Source organism: Salmo trutta, chromosome 19 (genome assembly GCF_901001165.1).
Source record: "Salmo trutta chromosome 19, fSalTru1.1, whole genome shotgun sequence".
Lineage (NCBI taxonomy): Eukaryota > Metazoa > Chordata > Actinopteri > Salmoniformes > Salmonidae > Salmo > Salmo trutta.
Window position 1 is genome coordinate 23,643,567 of NC_042975.1, and position 21,508 is coordinate 23,665,074.

Below are 21,508 nucleotides of genomic sequence, written 5' to 3' on the forward strand. Positions count from 1 at the left end.
CACAGTGGCTAGGAACAGGGACAAAAACAGCCACAAAAGAAGAAAAAGAAGGGAGGAGCGCCATGCATGTCTCAAAACACAGCAGTACCCTATTCCTGCTAATTTATACTTGAATACAGTAGCTATAGGGGTTTCAAAACAAGCTAATTTATTTGTTTTAACAGCCACACTTCATCCATTTAATTTCAGGGATGTATATGTTTCATTTCCATGATGGTCTTGAATTAGATTGTGAAAACCAAAGTCCATCTTCCTCATACAGCCTCTCTACAACCAAACAAGCAGCCTTTCTATGAAAATAAAGGCTTTCTTTAAATCTTATTCACAGATTCACATTGCAAGCTATAGTATAAAAAAAAACATACCTCAATTCAGCTATTTTGTTAATAACATCGTACCAGAAGGCCCCAAGTCATCTCACAAATAAAGTGATCTTACTTATGTTTAAAATATTATGAAATAATAAAACAGAAAACTTTATTTTCAAGATTTCTAATTAATTTGCCTGAGTCAGATCAACGTGGACAATGGATTCCCCCCCCCCCCCCCCCCCCACTCAACTCCATTTGAGGGGTGGACAGTCGCCTAAAGAGGTGTTGAATATACATTGCTTATTTTCGTGTTATCGCAAATAGCCAAAGTTCCGTTCGGCACCATCGAGGAAATGGGTGATGGGGCACAAAAAACTGCACAAACACACATGGCCATATCCATTGAGTCCTGGCAATCTCTGCATTGAAATGAAGCTGACTTTAAACACAAAAGGGGGGGAAATAAACTGCAATTCAGAGCAGAGCGAAAAAAGAAAGATGAGATAAACAAAACTTTTATGGCTGCAATGGGTTATTCTTTTCTTCCATCTTTCTCCCTCTCTCTTTATATCTCATTTGTGTTGTTTCTCCCTGGTTTCATTGAGGAGGGCTGGCTCCAGCTTCTTTGAGACGAGCTTCTGGCTTCTTCTTAAGTGGTGGCAATCAATTCTGATTAGCGGGCCTGGCTACTTTTTGAGAGGAGCCCATCAAAGTTTTATTAAGGAGTGAGAGAGGGAAAGGGTAGGTGGGTGAGGGTAATTTGGCTCTTCACACAGACTCCCATCACACACATACACACACACGTGGAAAAGGGATTTGTGGCGCTCAATCTTCTTCTTGCCCTTTAGCTGGCTCCATGCTGTTTTCGCCATCTCACTTTTAAACGTTGCCGGAGAGAGACACCTTTTAATGATAAGGAGAACGGCGGAGAGATTAGAGGGTGACCTTTTTGGCTTGGTGGCTGCGGACCTGTTAATGACGAGGTCAGTGCTTTGAAAACACAGAGGATATGGAGGTGATGTCCTCATTAAGAGATTAGGAGCTGGTGGTGGTAAAGGTAAGGTAAAGGTGTCCTTTGGTAATGCAAAGGCTACTCTGGCACTGCCCGGGGCCCAGCGGACTCCTTACACACGTGGTCTCTGGTCTTCAAAAGGACTGACGTCCACCCACTACACAGGTTTCAAGTGTCTGCCTCTTCACTCTGAGTGCCAGTGCAAAAGTGTGTGTGCGCCTCTTAACTCGCTGAGTGTGCCTACAGTATATAAGTGTGTGTGTGTATGAAGGAGCATCAAAACATGTGTGTGTGTGCTCACTTTGTGTGCAGAGGGCCACGCTGGGGAGGAGCCCTCATCCACACCCGGCTCCAACCGCTCCCTTGAAGTGGGGTCACATTCATTTCAGATGCGATGGAGAAAGATGCTACCGCTGAGCTTTTCCCGCAACTAGGATGTCAATGTCAAAGCTCTCTCCTCTATCTCCCTCCTTTTTTCCCCAATATGGATTTCAGTTGGAGCGGCCCAATATGATATTCAGGGAGGCTGGTAGAAGAGCCAAGCTATAATTAAGAAGTGCAGCTGCAGTGAAATGCCCGAATGTTCTCGGGAAAAGATCACAAGAGATCAAGGCGCCCCGTCGGAAGATGAGATGCCCTTGACAGCCAGCTGTGTGCTTGGTATTTGGTGCCCCAGCGAAACAGAAAAACACGAGGCGCGATTTATGTATGCCAGGGGGATCATGAGGACCTGGCTGTGTGGCTGTATATATGTGTGTGATAGAAAGTGTGGGTGAGTGAGGAAGAGTTTGTGGTGGTAGGATGGGAGGGAGGGACAGAACGTTGTATCCATCAAAGACAGATGGGAGCCCTTCTGATGTGGCTGCGTCTCTGTGTGTGTGTGTGTGTGTGTGTGGTGCGTGTGTGTGTATGTGTGTGCGTGCGTGCTCACGCCTCATTTCTGAAGTAGACAGAAGGAGGACTTGAGGACTTACTGCAAAAGTGTGCGACCAATAGGGCTATACTTTATGTTTGTGTGTGTGGGTGCATTTAGTATTGTCCAACCAGTGGAAAGTACTAATAACATCTGTAAGTCTCTGAAGTGGACCAAAATATTATTGTAGAGTTGATGTGACAGTATGTGTATGTCCATCTGTGTAGAACTAGTAGGCCAATCTATTATTTAAGGTGTGAGTGTGTCAAATGTGTATGCCAGCCTGTGTGTGTGTGTGTGTGTGGTACTCACGTCGGACGTCTCTGAAATAGATGGTCTGTCTGTTGGGGTTGAGGAGCTGGATGACAGAGTCGTCGTTGTTCTTCACCCTGCAGCTGATGACGGCCACGTCACCCTCCACCACCTCCACATTGTCTGTCACCAGGTTCTGACTCTGGACTGGAAGGCACAGACAGACACACACTAGTCATTACAACTGGCAGGCTGTGTGCAGTATAGTTTTTCACACCACTGAGCTGAACAGAGCCAAGCCAAGCTGTACTCAGCCTGGTTACACATCCAGCATAGTTACAGGAACTGTGCTGAAATGGTATGAAAATGTCATATCTAAGCGAGCACAATTTGGTTTGCAAACAAATGATCTCAAGAATGGAATGAATTCAGGTGGTACTACCATATGTCAATACTTGTAAGAGATCAATGCCAACATGATATGTATCCCAAGTTATAATTCAAAATAAGCCCTTCAGTCCATAACAACCGCAAGGAAGAGTGGGGAGATTTTTTTTTTACCAACTGGGGAAATTTTGTTTGGCCCCACATGGTCAAATGCTATTTGTAGGGGGTTTAGGGTTACGGTTAGAATTAGTATTAGAATTCAGTTTAGGGTTAGGAGCTAGGGTTAGTTTCAGGATTAAGGTTAGGTTTTAGGGTTATGGTTAAGGTTAGGGTAAGAGTACAGGTTAATTTTAAGGGTTAGGGAAGATAGGATTTTGAATGGGACTGAATTGTGTGTCCCCACAAGGTTAGCTGTACAGGATTGTGTGTGTGTGTGAATGTGTGCTTTATGAGCGAGGTGGTAAAGGTTGCTCCTGTTGCTCCTGATGCCTGACCTGATGGATGACGGCAAACCCTATCACAGGGCAATGGAAGACTTCACAAATAGATTTTAGCTAATTGATAAGAGAATTATCTATTAAAGGTAAATGAATCAATAGACCATGATGAATTATTAGTCATACAGAATGGTTAATGAATAATCAATGTAATGATCAATGTAGGGATAGATAAGTTTGATTAGTTCTGGAAAGTTCAGGAACCATGTGATAGGGAAAGGAATGTGTATATGCAATTAGAGGGACACCAGGAGACACATGGTCCTGGGAGTGCAAGCTTCAAAGCATTTCTTATCTTGAGGGAAAGAAACAGGCGAGCTCGGGAGAGTGATAAAGAGGGTGAGAAGTTTGTGGGGGAGACAGGTCACCAACAGTTTGTGTGTAAATGCATGTGCGTAAGAAAGCAAGAACTATATAATGACTGTTTTGTTATCCTGACCTCAGAACGTTATCTGAATAAAAGCTACAGATACCTTTTGCAGAAAGCTGAGTCCTTGCCTAATTATTTTAACCCATTGTCTTACAAACCTTGGGCATTAGTCAAGGCGAATTGATTCTTGATTATTATCATCAAAGATATAGAATTCCTTTTACACTACTTCATTAAAGTCAGGAGAGAGATTTTTGATTTTCATCTTCTCCAAGATTAATCTCTTGCCTCCTTGATGTGTAGCTTAAATAAAAAAATAAAAATATATATATTATACAATTGAAGTCGGAAGTTTACATACACTTAGGTTGGAGTCATTAAAACTCGTTTTTCAACCACTACACAAATTTCTTGTTAACAAACTAATTTGGGCAAGTTGGTTAGGACATCTACTTTGTGCATGACACAAGTCATTTTCCAACAATTGTTTACAATTGTATACATACACTAAGTTGACTGTACCTTTAAACAGCTTGGAAAAGTCCAGAAAATTATGTCATGGCTTTAGAAGCTTCTGATAGGCTAATTGACATCATTTGAGTCAATTGGAGGTGTACCTGTGGATGTATTTCAAGGCTTACCTTCAAATTCAGTGCCTCTTTGCTTGACATCATGGGGAAATGAAAAGAATTCAGCCAAGACCTCAGAAAAAAATAAATTCTAGTTCATCCTTGGGAGCAATTTCCAAACACCTGAAGTTACCACGTTCATCTGTACAAACAATAGTACGCAGGTATAAACACCATTGGACCACGCAGCCATCATACCGCTCAGGAAGGAGACGTGTTCTGTCTCCTAGAGATGATCATACTTTGGTGCGAAAAGTGCGAATCAATCCCAGAACAACAGTAAAGGAACTTGTGAAGATGCTGGAGGAAACAGGTACAAAAGTATCTATATCCACAGTAAAACGAGTCATATATCAACATAACCTGATAGGCCGCTCAGCAAGGAAGAAGCCACTGCTCCAAAACTGCCATCAAAAAGCCAGACTACGGTTTGCAACTGCACATGGGGACAAAGATCGTACTTTTTGGAGAAATGTCCTCTGGTCTGATGAAACAAAAATAGAACTGTTTGGCCATAATGAGCATTGTTATGTTTGGAAGAAAAAGAGGAAGGCTTGCAAGCCAAAGAACACCATCCCAACCGGGGTGGCAGCATCATGTTGTGGGGATGCTTTGCTGCAGGAGGGACTGGTGTACTTCACAAAATAGATGGCGTCATGAGGGAGGAAAATTATGTGGATATATTGAAGCAACATCTCAAGACATCAGTCAGGAAGTTAAAGCTTGGTCGCAAATGGGTCTTCAAAATGGACAACGACCCCAAGACTACTTCCAAAGTTGTGGCAAAATGGCTTAAGGACAACAAAGTTAAGGTATTGGAGTGGCCATCACAAAGCCCTGACCTCAATCCTATAGAGAATGTGTGGGCAGAACTGAAAATGCGAGTGCGAGCAAGGAGGCCTACAAACCTGACTCTGTTACACCAGCTCTGTCAGAAGGAATGGGTTAATATTCACCCAACTTATTGTGGGAAGCTTATGGAAGGCTACCTGAAATGTTTGACCCAAGTTAAACAATTTAAAGGCAATGTTACTAAATACTAATTGAGTGTATGTAAACTTCTAACACACTGGGAATGTGATGAAAGAAATAAAAGCTTAAATAAATAATTCTCTCTACTATTATTCTGACATTTCACATTCTTAAAATAAAGTGGTGATCCTAACCAACCTAAGACAGGGAATTTTTACTAGGATTAAATGTCAGGAATTGTGAAAAACAGTTTAAATGTATTTGGCTAAGGTGTATGTAAACTTCCGACTTCAACTGTATATGTATTGTTCCCTAGCCGATGAGTTAATAGGAGGAGCATGAATGGACTGACTTTCGCGGTGGGGAAACCTGCAAATTTCCATGCCTCAGTTGTCATGCACCTCTAAACATCCCTGTCATTTAAAGAGGAGGGGGAAGAACGCAATCGCCTCCTCAAATGTCGACAGATAAGGACAGACAGCTTAACAAACAGGATTTAAAATAAGCCTGCCAAACAATACCCGATACCCCAACAGCCCTGAAAACAAATGTACCATATGAGAACAAGCCACACTCCCCACTTGTAAGAAGTGAATTCAGCCTACTTTTCAATAAGGAGGGCCGTTATTGGATATATGCTAATATGCTATGCTAACATACTAGGCCAATATGCTAATATAATAGGCTTGAATGATATGCTAATATGCTAGGCTCATAAATGCTAACATATTATGCTCATATGATATGCTAATTGGCTTATACGATATGCTAATATGCTAAACTAGTACAGTGGGTACCTAGTACAGTGGGTATCGCCGTGGCGATGCTGCTAAATTTTGTCTCCTACTATGTTGGGCTAGGAGTTTAAAACCTGGGTGGTGTTCATTTGGTTAATTGTTCGTCTACTGGTAAACAAACACTAAAACATGAGTTGTAAGGGGGGAATACTTACGAGGGAACGCGCTCATTAACGACAACATCAAACGTGCACAATGTCATCCAGAAAATGTCAATCTTATCGAGTCATTACCAACAGCTACATTAGCCTAATCTGGTATAATGTTGATAAAATCATAGTAGCAATGGCTCTTATTATGATTCCTTATTTAGGAAATGTAATTAGATCAAATGAAATGAGCAAATCAAATTATGAGAATATCAGCAGGTGGTTACCAAACGAAAAGAGATGACACTGGAACAAATAGTTATGATAATACTAAATATCTCATGTCAGAAACTGCATTCAAAAACTACAACTCAAAAAACCATGTCACATGCCTTAAGTGCCCTGATTTTTTGATCAATCATTCTCAAAATATCAAATAGTCTCGATCTGCACGTGCCTTGGCAACTCCTCTAACTATCCTTGTGTGCATCTACTAACATACATGTTTGGCACAACAACGAACAAATGCAGCAGAGAGAGTTGGATAAATCACATAGCCTTGCCTACAGCTGGGACCAAGCTACAGCTCAACATACAGTACCAGTCAAAAGTTTGGACCCACCTAATCATTAAAGGGTTTTTCTTTATTTTTACTATTTTCCACATTGTAGAATAATAGTGAAGACAAAACTATGAAATAACATATATGGAATCATGTAGTAACCTAAAAAGTGTTACATATTTTAGATCCTTCAAAGCAGCCACTCTTTGCCTTGATGACAGCTTTGCACACTCTTGGCATTCTCTCAACAAGCTTCATGAGGAATGCTTTTCCAACAGTCTTGAAGGACTTCCCACATATGCTGAGCAGCACTTGTTGGCTGCTATTCCTTCACTCTGCGGTCCAACTCATCCCAAACCATCTCAATTGGGTTGAGGTTGGGTGATTGTGGAGGCCAGGTCATCTGATGCAGCACTCCATCACTCTCCTTCTTGGTCAAATAGCCCTTACACAGCCTGGAGGTGTTTTGGGTAATTGTCCTGTTGCAAAACCATTGATAGTCCCACTAAGTGCAAATAAGATGGGATGGCTTATAGCTGCAGAATGCTGTGGTAGCCATGCTGGTTAAGTTTTCCGTGCATTCTAAATCACAGACAGTGTCACCAGCAAAGCACCATCACACCTCCATGCTTCACGGTGGGAACCACACATGCAGAGATCACCCATTCACCTACTCTGCAACTCACAAAGACACGGCGGTTGGAACCAAAAATATCAAATTTGGACTCATCAGACCAAAGGACAGATTTCCACCGGTCAAATGTCCATTGCTTGTGTTTCTTGGACCAAGCAAGGCTCTTCCTCGTATTGGTGTCCATTAGTAGTGGTTTCTTTGCAGCAATTCGACAATGAAGGCCTGATTCACGCAGTCTCCTCTAAACAGTTGATGTGAGATGAGTCTGTTACTTGAACTCTGTCAGCTGCAATCTGAGGTGCAGTTAATTGACGATTTCTGAGGCTGGTAACTCTAATGAACGTATCCTCTGCATTAGATGTAACTCTGGGTCTTCCTTTCCTGTGGCGGTCCTCATGAGAGCCAGTTTCATCATAGCGCTTGATGGTTTTTGCAACTGCACTTCAAGAAACTTTCAAAGTTCTTGAAATTTTCCAGATTGTCTGACCTTCATGCCTTAAAGTACTGATGGATTGTCATTTCTCTTTGCTTATTTCAGCTGTTCTTGACATAATATGGACTTGGTATTTTACCAAAAAGGGCTGTCTTCTGTATACCAACCCTACCTTGTCACAACACAACTGATTGCCTCAAACGCATTAAGAAGGAAAGAAATTCCACAAATTAACTTTTAAAAAAGCATGATTTTGATGTCTTCACTATTATTCTACAATGTAGAACATAGTAAAAATTCAGAAAAACCCTGGAATGAGTAGGTGTCCAAACTTCTGACTGGTACTGTACATACAGTGCATTAGGAAAGTATTCAGACCCATTGACTTTTTCCACATTCTGTTAGGTTACAGTCTTATTCTAAAATGGATAAAATGTTTTTTTCCCCTCATCAATCTACACACAATACCCCATAATGACAAAGCAAAAACAAGTTTTTAGATATGACATTTACATAAATATTCAGACCCTTTACTCAGTACTTTGTTGAAGCACCTTTGACAGCGATTACAGCCTAGAGTTTTCTTGGGCATGACGCTACAAGCTTGGCACAGCTGTATTTGGAGACTTCATCCCATTCTTCTTTGCAGATCCTCTCAAGCTCTGTCAGGTTGGACTGGGAGCGTTGCTGCACAGCTATGTTCAGGTCTCTCCAGAAATGTTCAATCGGGTTCAAGTCCGGGCTCTGGCTGGGCCACTCGTTGTCTTGACTGTGTGCTTAGGGTCGTTGTCCTTTTGGAAGATGAACCTTTGCCCCAGTCTGAGGTCCTGAGCACCCTGGAGCAGGTTTTCATCAAGGATCTCACTGTACTTTGCTCCGTTCATCTTTGCCTCGATCCTGACTAGTTTCCTTGTCCCTGCCGCTGAAAAACATCCCCACAGCATGATGCTGCCAGCACCATACTTCACCGTAGGGATGGTGCCAGGTTTCCTCCAGATGAGAATCATGTTTCTCATGGTCTGAGAGACTTTAGGTGCCTTTTGGCAAACTCCAAGCGGGCTGTCATGTGCCTTTTACTGAGGAGTGGTTTCCGTCTGCCACTCTACCATAAAGGCCTGATTGGTGGAGTGCTGCAGAGATGGTTGTCCTTCTGGATGGTTCTCCCATCTCCACAGAGCAACTCTAGAGCTCAGTTAGAGTGACCATCAGGTTCTTGGTGACCTCCCTGACCAAGGCCCTTCTCCCCCGATTGCTCAGTTTGGCTGGGCAGCCAGCTCTAGGAACAGTCTTGGTGGTTCCAAACTACTTCAATTTAAAAATGATCAAATCAAATTTTATTTGTCACATGCGCCGAATACAACAGACCTTACCGTGAAATACTTACTTACAAGGCCTTACCCAACAATGCAGTTAAGAAAAATATTTACTAAATAAACTAAAGTAAAAAATAAAAGAGAAACAATAAAATAACAATAACGAAGCTATATACAGGGGGTACCAGTACCGAGTCAATGGTGCGAGTGTACAGATGGAGGCCACTGTTTTCTTGGGGACCTTCAATGCTGCAGACATTTTTTGCTACCCTTCCCCAGATCTGTGCCTTGACACAAGACCTCGTGGCTTGGTTTTTGCTCCGACATGCACAGTCAACTGTGGGACCTTTTATAGATAGACAGGTGTGTGCCTTTCCAAATCATGTCCAATCAATTTAATTTACCACAGGTGGACTCCAATCAAGTTGTAGAAACATCAAGGATGATCAATGGAAACAGGATGCACCTGAGCTCAATTTCGAGTCTCATAGCAAAAGGTCTGAATACTTATGTAAATAAGGAATTTGTTTTTATTTTTTTATAAATTTGCAAACATTTCTCAACCTGTTTTCACTTGGTCATTATGGGGTATCGTGTGTAGATTGCTGAGGGATTTTATTTTATTTGATTGATTTTAGAATAAGGTTGTAACGCAACAAAATGTGGAAATATTCAAGGGGTCTGAATACTTTCCAAATGCACTGTACATGTATAGATGTGCATGTGTCTGAGCCACAAGGGGGAGCCACCTTGTCAAATTCAATGGGAGAGATGTGTGTGCATATTGGATGAACCTTTAGCAAAAACCTAGCTATACAGCAGCACTCATCAAGAGTGATTTGGGGAAAAGCCTTTCAACTCAACACTACATGCAGCTGACCAGAAAGCAGGGGATAAACAACAAGATAGATATGGTCTAATACAGGGTTTCCCAAACTCGGTCCTGGGGTCCCCCACTGAGTGAGCATTTTGGTTTTTGACCCTAGCACCTACACAGCTGATTCAAATAATCAAAGCTTGATGATGAGTTAGTCATTTGAATCAGCTGTGTAGTGCTAGGGCAAAAAACAACACGTGCATTTAGGAGGGGGGCGGGGGGCACTACCGAGTTTGGGAAACCCTAGTCTAATAGATCCATAATGGGAATAGGGACATGTGTGGGGACAAGTAGGGACAAGTAGTTGGAGGATGGCTATTGTATCTATGCTTCAATGAATTGATTGAACAATAAAATACATGAATTCTAAGCAAATGTCCTCTTGTAAACAGAGGACCGAACTAGCATGTGCAACATACATTAGCTTTGCTGTAGGCCCACTTTGATGTGCATTTGCTTTCTGTGAATTCCGTCATCAACATGGCTTGCCATCATGTAGCCAAAGACTTTCGTTGCATTTGCATAACTTGTTCAAACAGATCTGTTATATTATCTTTGTATTTAATTAGTGGAATTGAAAAGCGCTAGCACAGAGCATTGATCATTCTGGCCTAGATTAAACTTGTCAGATGAGGATGATCTGTACTAACCTACACTGTGTGTGTGCCTGTGTGTGTAAGCTCTACTGCACTTGTCTGAGTGTGTTGGAGCACACATTTGAGTGTGTGTGTGTGTGTGTGTGTATGTATGCGCCAGTGTGTGTGGTATATTTCGCCGTTCGCTCTGACATTAGAGAGAGAGCGCACCAGCAGTTGGGAGAAGACCACCTGCGCAGCATGTCATAGACAGCTGGCTGAAGGCTGCAGCGCACCACTGGGTTGGAAAGGTCACCGGGCCCTCACTGGCCCTGTCCTCTATTTAGAGGGGAGCGTAGAGTGTCCGGCAGCCAGGGCCCGGTAGACCCCCAGTACACGCTCAGCACGTTCAGTCAGTGAAAATAGCACCAGTGTCAAATTAGCATTAACCATTGACCAGTGGGTTTGCATATGGAAGGGGCTCTTGAGCTAGCTAGCACACAGCAGGCTATAAAACAGGCAGTGAGCAGTGACAGGCTCTTACTGTGCCACACCCCTTGGTGAGCTGTACCCTGCTAAAGCTAACCGGCAATAACTAGGTAATGTTGCTAGACTGTTATTGGAATGTTATCGGAGTGTTTGAAGAGCACTTGACCCTGTTGATATGCACAAGGCAGGTTCTACCTTGAGATGATCACTGATCTAATTGGTTGGGTGAAAGCAAGGTTGCCACTGTATTCGTTATACCTATCCAGTTATGTCAGATTAGTTTCGAAGGGTCTATTTTCCCAGCAATTAACTAGGACTGTAGCTTCTGCTTACGCTTATCTTATGTATCACACTACGGCTAAAGAGACAATTTACAACAAACAAACAATGCTGTATTTTGACATGGTGAATTTGTAGGTCAAATAGTCATATCTCACTGAGAACGTGTTTGACAGGGTGTATCTAAGCACCCCAGCTGATTTGACTCTCATCCGCTAGCATTCTGTGTGTGTGTTTTGCTGGTGTTCTCTCAAAAAACAAGAGGCACTTCTTTTCTCTCCCTTTGATTTTTCACAACCCAATTCTGCTGTGGACTGGATAAGTTTGGGTGGCCATTGACCACTCCATCTGTGAGTGGGAGACCCTGTTCTCAACCCGAAATGCACAGTGATGCAGCCCTGCCAAAATCCCTAACCAACTAGTCACTATCTGTAAAAACGCATCAAATTCATATACATTACACTGCCTTAATGCAAATAACCCTACCCATGTCCCAATCTATTTGGGCTGTCATGCCAACTTCTACGGCCATTGTCGTGACAAACCATAGTTGATTCTACAGCACACACAGATCTGGGACCAGGCTAAAAGTACCCTGCTGCTCAAGAATATAAAATATATTAAGCTTGATTTAAGCCTTTTAGAAATGGCCTGCTTTTAAGATTAAACAAATCTTATTAAAGGGAGTAAAAAGAACGTTTTAGAGATATTTTATCGCACAGTAATAAGATCAAAAGGTTTGATAGGGATGATGTTGAATCATTGAACGACGTCAAGTGGTTTAATTTTCCTCAGAAACGTTCATGGTTTCATAAATAGCGAGGATGTTTTAGTATTTGAGATAGCTACCTCATTCAAAGGGAATGACTTGGAATGATCCCACATCATCTTTGACTTGTTCTATGCGTCCCCTTGTAATTTCACTAAGTGGTCATTTTTTAAATGTCTCCAGAGGTATATGAATAAAAATAACTGTAAAAAAACACCAACAAAAAAAATAGCTGAACAATTCTGTACTGCTTATTATGTTAATAGTGAACCAATGCCACCCATAATCATAAAGCATATTCCAATACAAAAAGGGCCTAAAGCTTAAGTTGTGATTACTCGTCCCAAAGAAAAGTTTGAAGAAGCTTTTGTAGTGGCTAATTAGCAACAATAGCATGGTGTTTTTATGCAGATTAGGAGACAGTGTTTATAAACTGACCTCTGCATCAACGCTTTGGAGGAGAAAAAAACAGAGAAAATCCTTCAAAGGCTATTCTGTGCTATTATTCCCTTCCTCCCTCATCCTCATCCCCCTCTCCACTCTGAGAGGAGACAGTGGGGAGACATTTGCAGTGCCTTTCAATGAAGGAGGGAGAAGAGAAGTAAAGGAGGTGGAGGCCTGTGTGGTGCTAATGACCAGTAAAGTAGAGGTCACGTGGGAGCTGTCCATGGATGGATGGATGGATGGAGAGGAGAACAGAAAAGCATCCAAATCAGTGGAGTGATGGGACGATGTGTGTGTGCATGTGCTTTTAGTGTCATTAAGTGTGTGTGTGTGTTTGTAGCTGCTTGCATGCATGTGATTTATGTTGATGATCATGCATGTGATTAATGCATGATTATGTGTGCATTTACTGTGACTCTGTGTGAAGGGATTTGTGTATGTGCACCAGCATGGTGTGAGTGTCTATCTGTACTACTTTTTGTGTGTGTGTGTGTGTGTGTGTGTGTGTGTGTGTGTGTGTGTGTGTGTGTACTATGTGTGGGAGGGGAGGGGGTGGCAGCCCAGAGATTAATGCATCAGAGGCAGTGGTGCTATAACCAGAGGGCCTGCCATTATGCTCGCTCATTTGGAAATCTCTTTCAGGGAGGAGAGAGGGAGGGAGGTAGGGAGGGAGAGAGAGGGAGAGAGGCAGGGAGAGAGGCAGAGAGAGAGAGGCAGGGAGAGAGAGGCAGGGAGAGAGAGGCAGGGAGAGAGAGAGGCAGGGAGAGAGAGGGAGGGAGAGAGAGAGAGAGAGACAGGGAGGGATAGAGGGGGAGAGAGGCAGGAGAGGGAGGGAGGGAAGAAGAGAGGGAGAGAGGCAGGGAAGGAGAGAGATTGGAGGGATAGAGTGGGCTCATCTCCTCCACTCCCAGCCAGATAAACAAAAACTGGTTGAGACCCTGCTGACAGTCTGAAGGAGGAGAAAGAGAGAGATGGTGAGAGAGAACAAGAGGGAGATACAGACTTAGAGAGAAAGAGAGAGGTGGAGAGGTAGAGGGCACTGCAGCAGAACACAGGCTATCAGCATCCCTCTTCCCCCCTCCTCGCCTCCACACTCACCGTTTCTCCTCTTGGTTAGCAGTGTGTGTTAGTGTGTGTGTGAGAGAGTGCACACTTAAGTGTATGTACTATGTGGCTCTAGCACCTGGCTGTCTCTCCACAGCCACCTTGTACATGAATACAAAATCAAGTACTCAGAAACCTGCTGCTCAGTACTATATGTGTTATTTCATAGTTTTGATGTCTTCACTATTATTCTACAATGCAGAAAATAGTAAAAATAAAGAATAACCCTGGAACGAGTAGGTGTGTACAAACTTTTGACTGGTACTGTATATTTAAGATATTTTCCTTTTATTATTTTCCCCTAACCCTACCATCCCTCTCCTAATTGGAGTAAACTATTGGACAACAACTCTTAGGACGTGGATGTCGATTAAGGCAGCCCCCTGTACCTCTCTGATTCAGAGGGGTTGGTTAAATGTGGAAGACACATTTCAGTTGAAGACATTCAGTTGTACAACTGACTAGGTATCCCCCTTTCCCTATATACATTTTACAGAAACAGTATAGTTTACAATAGTTAGCTTCACTCAACCCCTCCTATACATCTCTGAACAACATCCAGTTTTGATTTACATTTGCCATATATTTTTCAACTGTGCTGTGATGTTTCACAAAAGTTCTGAACCTTTCTATTCTCATACATTTTACATATTGTAAATTAAAGATAAACCTTTTTGCTAAGAGTATTATTATATTATTAATCGATTGACTATGACTTTTTAAATCACCCAGCAGTGCAATTTGCCGAGTTAGCTCCAGGTAAATGTTGCAATTCTTCAGCCATTCCTGAACCTGCGACCAAAAATAAGCTACATATGGACAATAACCAAAACAAATTATCTAATGATTCTGTCTCTTCGCAGAAAAATATGCAGAGCTGGGAAGGTTCTATCCCCCATATATATAACATTCTATTGGTTGCAAAAATGTTGTATAATAATTAAAATGGAAAAATTATACGTTTTGAATCCAGCAATATTTTGTATCAGTTCATAAACCATGTGCCATGGAATCGGTACATTGAACATCTCTTCACAACTATCTATATGGCACAGCTGTAATTTTTTGGTCCTTAAATGAAACAGGTAAACTTTTTTATTTATCACAATTTCCTTTAGCCAATTTTGGTCTTTAATGCAGGGGCAACTCAAGTTCCTTACTTTCTCCCCTTTCCACTTGCCTCTTCCATTTTTTTGCGTTATAGCTGCAATTAGTTGGTTGTAATTTCTTTCTTTCGGGATATGAATACCAAGTATGTCCACTTCACCATCAGACCATTTTATTAGTAAACTACACAGTAATTTAAAAGTTGTATTTTTTTGTGATACAATACGCAATATAGTAAGTACACTTATAATTCAGTTGCAATCCAGAGGCTAGAAAAAGTATCCAGATCATCCACAAGGCTGCGGAGGGATCCAAACCGCGGATCAAAAAGAAAACATGAATCATTAGCGTACAATGACACCTTTGTTTTTAAGCCCTGGATTTATAGGCCTTTAATATTATTGTTGGATCTGATTTTAATAGCTAATATTTCGATGGCCATAATAAATATATACGCCGATAGTGGACAACCTTGTTTTACTCCTCTTGACAGATTAAAAAGCTCTAAGAAGTAGCCATTATTTACACCTAGGGTTACTATACATAACTTTGACCCATTGCATAAGAGATTCTCCAAAATTGAAATATTCCAGGCATTTATATATAAATTCCAGTCATACTTTATCAAAAGCCTTTTTAAAGTCAGCTATGAATACCAGGCCTGGTTTCCCCAATTTTTAATAGTGTTCTATTGTTTCCAGTACTTGTAAAATAAACTGTCTGATTAAAATGAATAATATTAGACAATACCTTTTTCATTCTAAGCGCTATGCACTTTGCTAGAATTTTTGCATCACAACACTGGTAAGGTGCCTCCAATTTTTTAAATGGACTGGATCTTTGATATTTACCACTTTGGTCCTGTTTCAGTAATAATGAAATTAGGAGCTTCTTGTTGAATATCTGTTAATCTACCATTTTAATTTGAGTGGTTAAAACATAATAATAATGGTCCTCTGAGTACATCAACAAATTTTGATATACCACAACTGGTATGCCATCCAGCCCTGGAGTTTTCACAGGCTTTAATTGCATCAATAAGTTCCTCCTCTGTAATTTGGCCTTCACATGAACCTTTCAGTACAGCTGTTCATATTACATTATTAATAGAAAGAAAATCCTTGTAATTAACTTTGGTTAGTGGAGATGGAGGAGACTAACAAATACATATGCTTAAAGTACTTTGCTTCCTCTTTCAAAATATTGTTTGGTGAATCATGGGTGACCCCATCATTTGTAACAAGTTTCAGTAAATTATTTTTGGTAGCATTTTTATATTGAAGACTGGAAAAAAATGGGTGTATTTTTTCCCCATATCGCATCCTGTTTGCTTTATTTTTTATAATATATTACGCTTGATCTTTCTTGAATAAGTTTTTCCATTTCTTTTGTTTTTCCTCTAACATATTATGTGCCTCTACGGTACTGTTTTTATTGACATCTATCTGTACTGTTAGTCTCTCTATATCCTTTAATATGGATTTTTTGACCTAAATTGCTTTTGTTTTAAAGATGAGAATTGAATTGCATGGCCTCTAAAGACACATTTAAAAAAGTGTCCCATACAGTAAGGGGATCTGCTGTATCAATGTTACGTAGGATAAAGTCAGTTATAAATTCTTCCGTCCTGGTGAAAAACAAGTTGTCATCCTATAATTTTTGATAAAATGTCCAATATCCTCGCCCACGTGGAAATTCTGTAAGAGTAATGTATATGGCAATTATTTGATGGTAGGCTGTCATTGTGAATAAGAATTTGTTCTTAACTGACTTGCCTAGTTAAATGAAGGTTAAATAATAAAAAAATATAAAAATCTGTCCCCTATCAACACTTTTTAAACTTTTGGTGCCAGCGAGAATGACATAAAGTTGTCAAGACAACTAGCTTGATTGAGCCTCCACCATGTAAATTCAGCAAAAAAAAATTTTTCAGGACCCTGTCTTTCAAAGATAATTCATAAAAATCCAAACCATTTCACAGATCTTCAATATAAAGGGTTTAAACATTGTTTCCCATGCTTGTTCAATTAACCATAAACAACTAATGAACATGTACCTGTGGAACGGTCGTTAAGACACTAACAGCTTACAGACGGTAGGCAATTAAGGTCACAGTTATGAAAACTTAGGACACTAAAGAGGCCTTTCTATTGACTCTGAAAAACACCAAAAGAAAGATGCCCAGGGTCCCTGCTCATCTGCGTGAATGTGCCTTCGGCATGCTGCAAGAAGGCATGAGGACTGCAGATGTGGCCAGGGCAATAAATTGCAATGTCCGTACTGTGAGACACCTAAGACAGCGCTACAGGGAGACAGGACTGACAGCTGATCGTCCTCTCAGTGGCAGACCACGTGTCAAAACACCTGCACAGGACCGGTATATCCAAACATCACACCGGCGGGACAGGTACAGGATGGCAACAACAACTGCCTGAGTTACACTAGGAACGCACAATCCCTCCATCAGTGCTCAGACTGTCTGCAATAAGCTGAGAGAGGCTGGATTGAAGGCTTGCAGGCCTGTTGTAAGGCATGTCCTCACCAGACATCACCGGCAACAACGTCGCCTAAGGTCACAAACCCACCATTGCTGGACCAGACAGGACTGGCAAAAAGTGCTCTTCACTGACGAGTCGCGGTTTTGTCTCATCAGGGGTGATGGTCGGATTCGCGTTTGGAGCGGGATCGATTTGGAGGTGGAGGGTCCATCATGATCTGGGGCGGTGTGTCACAGCATCATCGGACTGAGTTTGTTGTCATTGCAGGCAATCTCAAAGCTGTGCATTACAGGGAAGACATCCTCCTCCCTCGTGGTACCCTTCCTGCAGGCTCATCCTGACATGACCCTCCAGCATGACAATGCCACCAGCCATACTGCTCGTTCTGTGCGTGATTTCCTGCAAGACAGGAATGTCAGTGTTCTGCCATGGCCAGCGAAGAGCTTCATTTCTACACAGCGTTGTATGAGATCTTCAGTTTCTTGGCAATTTCTCGCATGGAATAGCCTTCATTTCTCAAAACAAGAATAGACTGACATGGTCTTTGTAGAATAGACTGACGTGCTTCTACACCTGCATTGCTTGCTGTTTGGGGTTTTAGGCTGGGTTTCTGTACAGCACTTTGAGATATCAGCTGATGTAAGAAGGGCTATATAAATACATTTGATTTGATTTGTTTCTGGACATTTTGTGCTTGTAATCGAACCCACAAATGCTGATGCTCCAGATACTCAACTAGTCTAAAGGTCAGTTTTATTGCTTCCTTTATCAGAACAACAGTTCTCAGCTGTGCTAACATAATTGCAAAATAGTTTTCTAATGATCAATTAGCCTTTTAAAATGATAGATAATCCAAGTTTAACACAACGTGCCATTGGAACACAGGAGTGAAGGTTGCTGATAATGGGCCTATGTATATATTCCATGAAAAAAAAATAAGCCGTTTCCAGCTACAATAGTCATTTACAACATTAACATTGTCTACACTGTATTTCTGATCAATTTGATGTTATTTTAATGGACCATTTCTTTTGCTTTTCTTTCAAAAACAAGGACATTTCTAAGTGACCCCAAACATTTGAACTGTAGTGTATATGAAAAAAATCTAGCATATCTTAATTTATTTCCACAATTAACAAATAATATGCATAATAATGTTGGCAGTTCACACAAAGGATTGTTACCTATAACCAGGATTGGCATTACAAAAATTACATTTTTGGCAAGCAATTATTATTTATTATTGTGATTCATCCTGTCATCCTATCAAATAACCTTTTGCTCTTTTTTGTTAGATTGGGTCGTTTTCAAAGGACAATTCCTTACCTAACCTAAATCAAATTCCAGTCAGTTATACTAAAACAGGATCAGTCTAAACAATTGTTCTAGACTGATTTAGACTGAAACAAAGGTCTCAGATTTAAATATGAATGTATAATGGTGGTGGTGGTTTTACCGGGCGCAGTGTTGCATTACTAAGTATTTCTTCTAATCAAGTGTCTGGAGAATGTATTTACTCCTCAGTACCTGCAACAGACTCTGTTGATCGTCCGTTCAGGAAATGAAATAGAATTCCAATCACAAATTGAGAAAATGCCCATAACGTCAGCTGAAGAATTGAATTCAAATTGACAGACTGGAGTTGATCCCGATCATACTATTGAACTTTAGGTCCGAAACCGCAAACTAGCTCCTGAAATGGCTCAGAGGTAGATCCCTCGTATGAGAACATCCTGGGTTGAATGCTATTCTTTTTCTTTTTAATTATTTCAGAGTCCCGAACTTCTTTCATAATCATTGATTCTTTTAGACAGGACAGTTGGATGTGAGATCAGGGGATAAACATTGGAGAAGGAGACACAGAGAGGAAGGGCACAGACAGTTTGCTGAGCCGAGGCTCAAAACTCCCTTCACCAGGGGGTATGCTAGGTCCAGACCCCAGCACGAGTGTCGCCTGTGCCGCAGTGAGGACCGTTGTCAAGCAGTCTAGTTTCAACGTCTGATTGTCCTCAACCTGGTCTACAGTACGTTTGGCTAACGGGCTAAAAGTTAATGGTCTGGTTCGGATACGAGCCACAGAGTGTGCAGGCTTTGGTTCCACTCCAGCACCAACAAACCTGATTCAGCAAATGAACTAAGCGTTCAATTTAGAGCTGGGATGGAATAAAGATGTACACACTCCAGGACTGGAGTTGTGCTATAGTTGGTGAGAGAGTAGTGACTGTATGCTATCTGCTAAAGCACTATTTAATTGTGGCTGACTGTATGAAAGACAATCAAAGTTCAAGACAAAAAAGACACCTTACTTTGTAGCTTGTTTCACTTATTTTAGTTCCACCCCATGAATTCAGCCCAGTTTGCCATGGCGCCATGGAGAAACACATACTTAAGTGTTTGAGTGGCCAATTCGGGTGATAATTGGTGACGGCTTAGATTAAAACAGCCCTTGTTAGCAAGCAAATGAGAGAAGGCTGTTATTTTAAAATCAGGCATGTCCAGACATGTCATCCATTTCACAGTGTCTAAGTATGAATGAAGTGGCATTCTTAAAATAAGCTCTGAGGTTTTGCTAAGGAGTATCAAAATACATTTTATCGACAATGCAAACAATTTCACATACCACAGACCATCAACATCTAAAACACTAACACAAAACACTAACACAAAACACTGAGAAGAAAAAGAGAACGTGACAAGCTGAAGCTCTAGAGTCTAGTTACCTTTTGCTCATATCATCTGGTTTCAGATCAGCTCTCCCTGCCCCAAAGTTTTCCATCATCCATTATGCAGTACTCAACAAAACTGACCCTAGACCAGCTATAGCGAGCAGAAGGTATCCAGAACAAGAGAGAGATGAGGAAGAAAATATGTGAAGAAGAAAAAAAAGCAGGTACAGAAGCAACAGATAGTCTATCAGCAGCTATGCAGCGGTGGCGGTAGACGTACGAAAGCAGAGCCGAAAGAAAGAGAAAAAATAAGTCAGAGAAAATAATATTGATATGGCGAAACCATTATTAGTTAATATGCAGCACACAGAGACGCTGTGAGGCGACCATTCAGTAAAAACAAAGAAGAGAAGGGTACTAGACAAGTAAGAGAAAGAAGTAAATGAGAAGAGAGGAGGAGGTAGGGGGTTTACCTGGGTACTGAGCAGCTCCTGTGTCAAGGGAGGGAGAAGAAGAGAGAAGCATTTGTATTAGCGATTAGCTCCATTCTCCACAGATTAACAGCTTTGAAAAGTCTCTAGCATAGCATGAAGCTAACATTTTGCTGCACCTGCTTTCTCATCTGCTTATCTGTGTACGCGACTAATAAACTTATATTTGATTTGATTTTAAGAAGGCAGGGAAAGAGGATTTCTAGGGTACTCGATTTCTTCTCAGGGAAAAGAGTGAATGGTTTCATAGATTCAATAGCACACCGGGCATTTTCAATTCAGTCAAGTCACCAGCAAAGGATTTGACTGTTCAGTTATAAGTTATATTCAATACCAACATAGCCAGTGACATAATCACAGCATAATAAACATATCTTAATATTGAACATCTCAGAATTGGTCTAAATAGCAAGCACAAGCTTATTGGTGGTTCAATTCAATTTTCATATGACAGCAAAAGCAAATGACACCATTTCAAAGATCTTAGGTCCCAGATTATCCATCTGTGGTTTCTGCCATCACGAAAATTATCATCTTCACCCATAATGAATCCATAATGCAATTCACCTGGCACCAGTTAAATCCTTAAAAACCACTCTACGCCAACCGAGTGTCAGGATTCTGCTCTGAGGCTAGTTCTGATTAGACAACCCATATTCCTTCAACATTTGCCAAATTTCCATCACGGTGACATACTAATGCAATTCTCCATGTAGAACCCTCTGTGGAAAGGGTTCTACATGGAACCCAAAAGAGTTCTACCTGAAACCAAAAGGGTTCTACCTAGAACCAAAAAGGGTTCTCCTATTGGGACAGCCAAAAAAAACTTTTTGGCTCTAGATAGCACGTTTTTTCTAAGAGTGTAGCGTAGTACTCAGCAAAAGTAGCCTGATTATACACATAGAAATGAAGAGTGTTGAGATCATCAGCAGGTTGACTATACCAAAGCCCTCCAGGACTCCAAGAGCACAGTAATCGATTCATGCATCAACATTGATACATAGACATGAATCACCCATAAATATTTCTTGCTCACTT

The 21,508-nt window shown here is 41.2% G+C and overlaps 1 protein-coding gene across 4 annotated transcripts in view; it reads right to left on the reverse strand.

Annotated features, from left to right (window-relative positions):
• LOC115154188 (cell adhesion molecule 1) overlaps nt 1-21,508 on the reverse strand; it is a 499,358-nt gene that overhangs the window by 128,537 nt on the left and 349,313 nt on the right. For all 4 annotated transcript variants that reach the window (XM_029700153.1, XM_029700151.1, XM_029700154.1 and 1 more), the window contains exons 2-3: nt 20,453-20,470; nt 2,549-2,695 (exon numbers count right to left, since the gene is read on the reverse strand). In XM_029700153.1, coding sequence (XP_029556013.1) covers nt 2,549-2,695; nt 20,453-20,470 — 165 coding nt within the window. The remainder of the gene's footprint in view (nt 1-2,548; nt 2,696-20,452; nt 20,471-21,508) is intronic.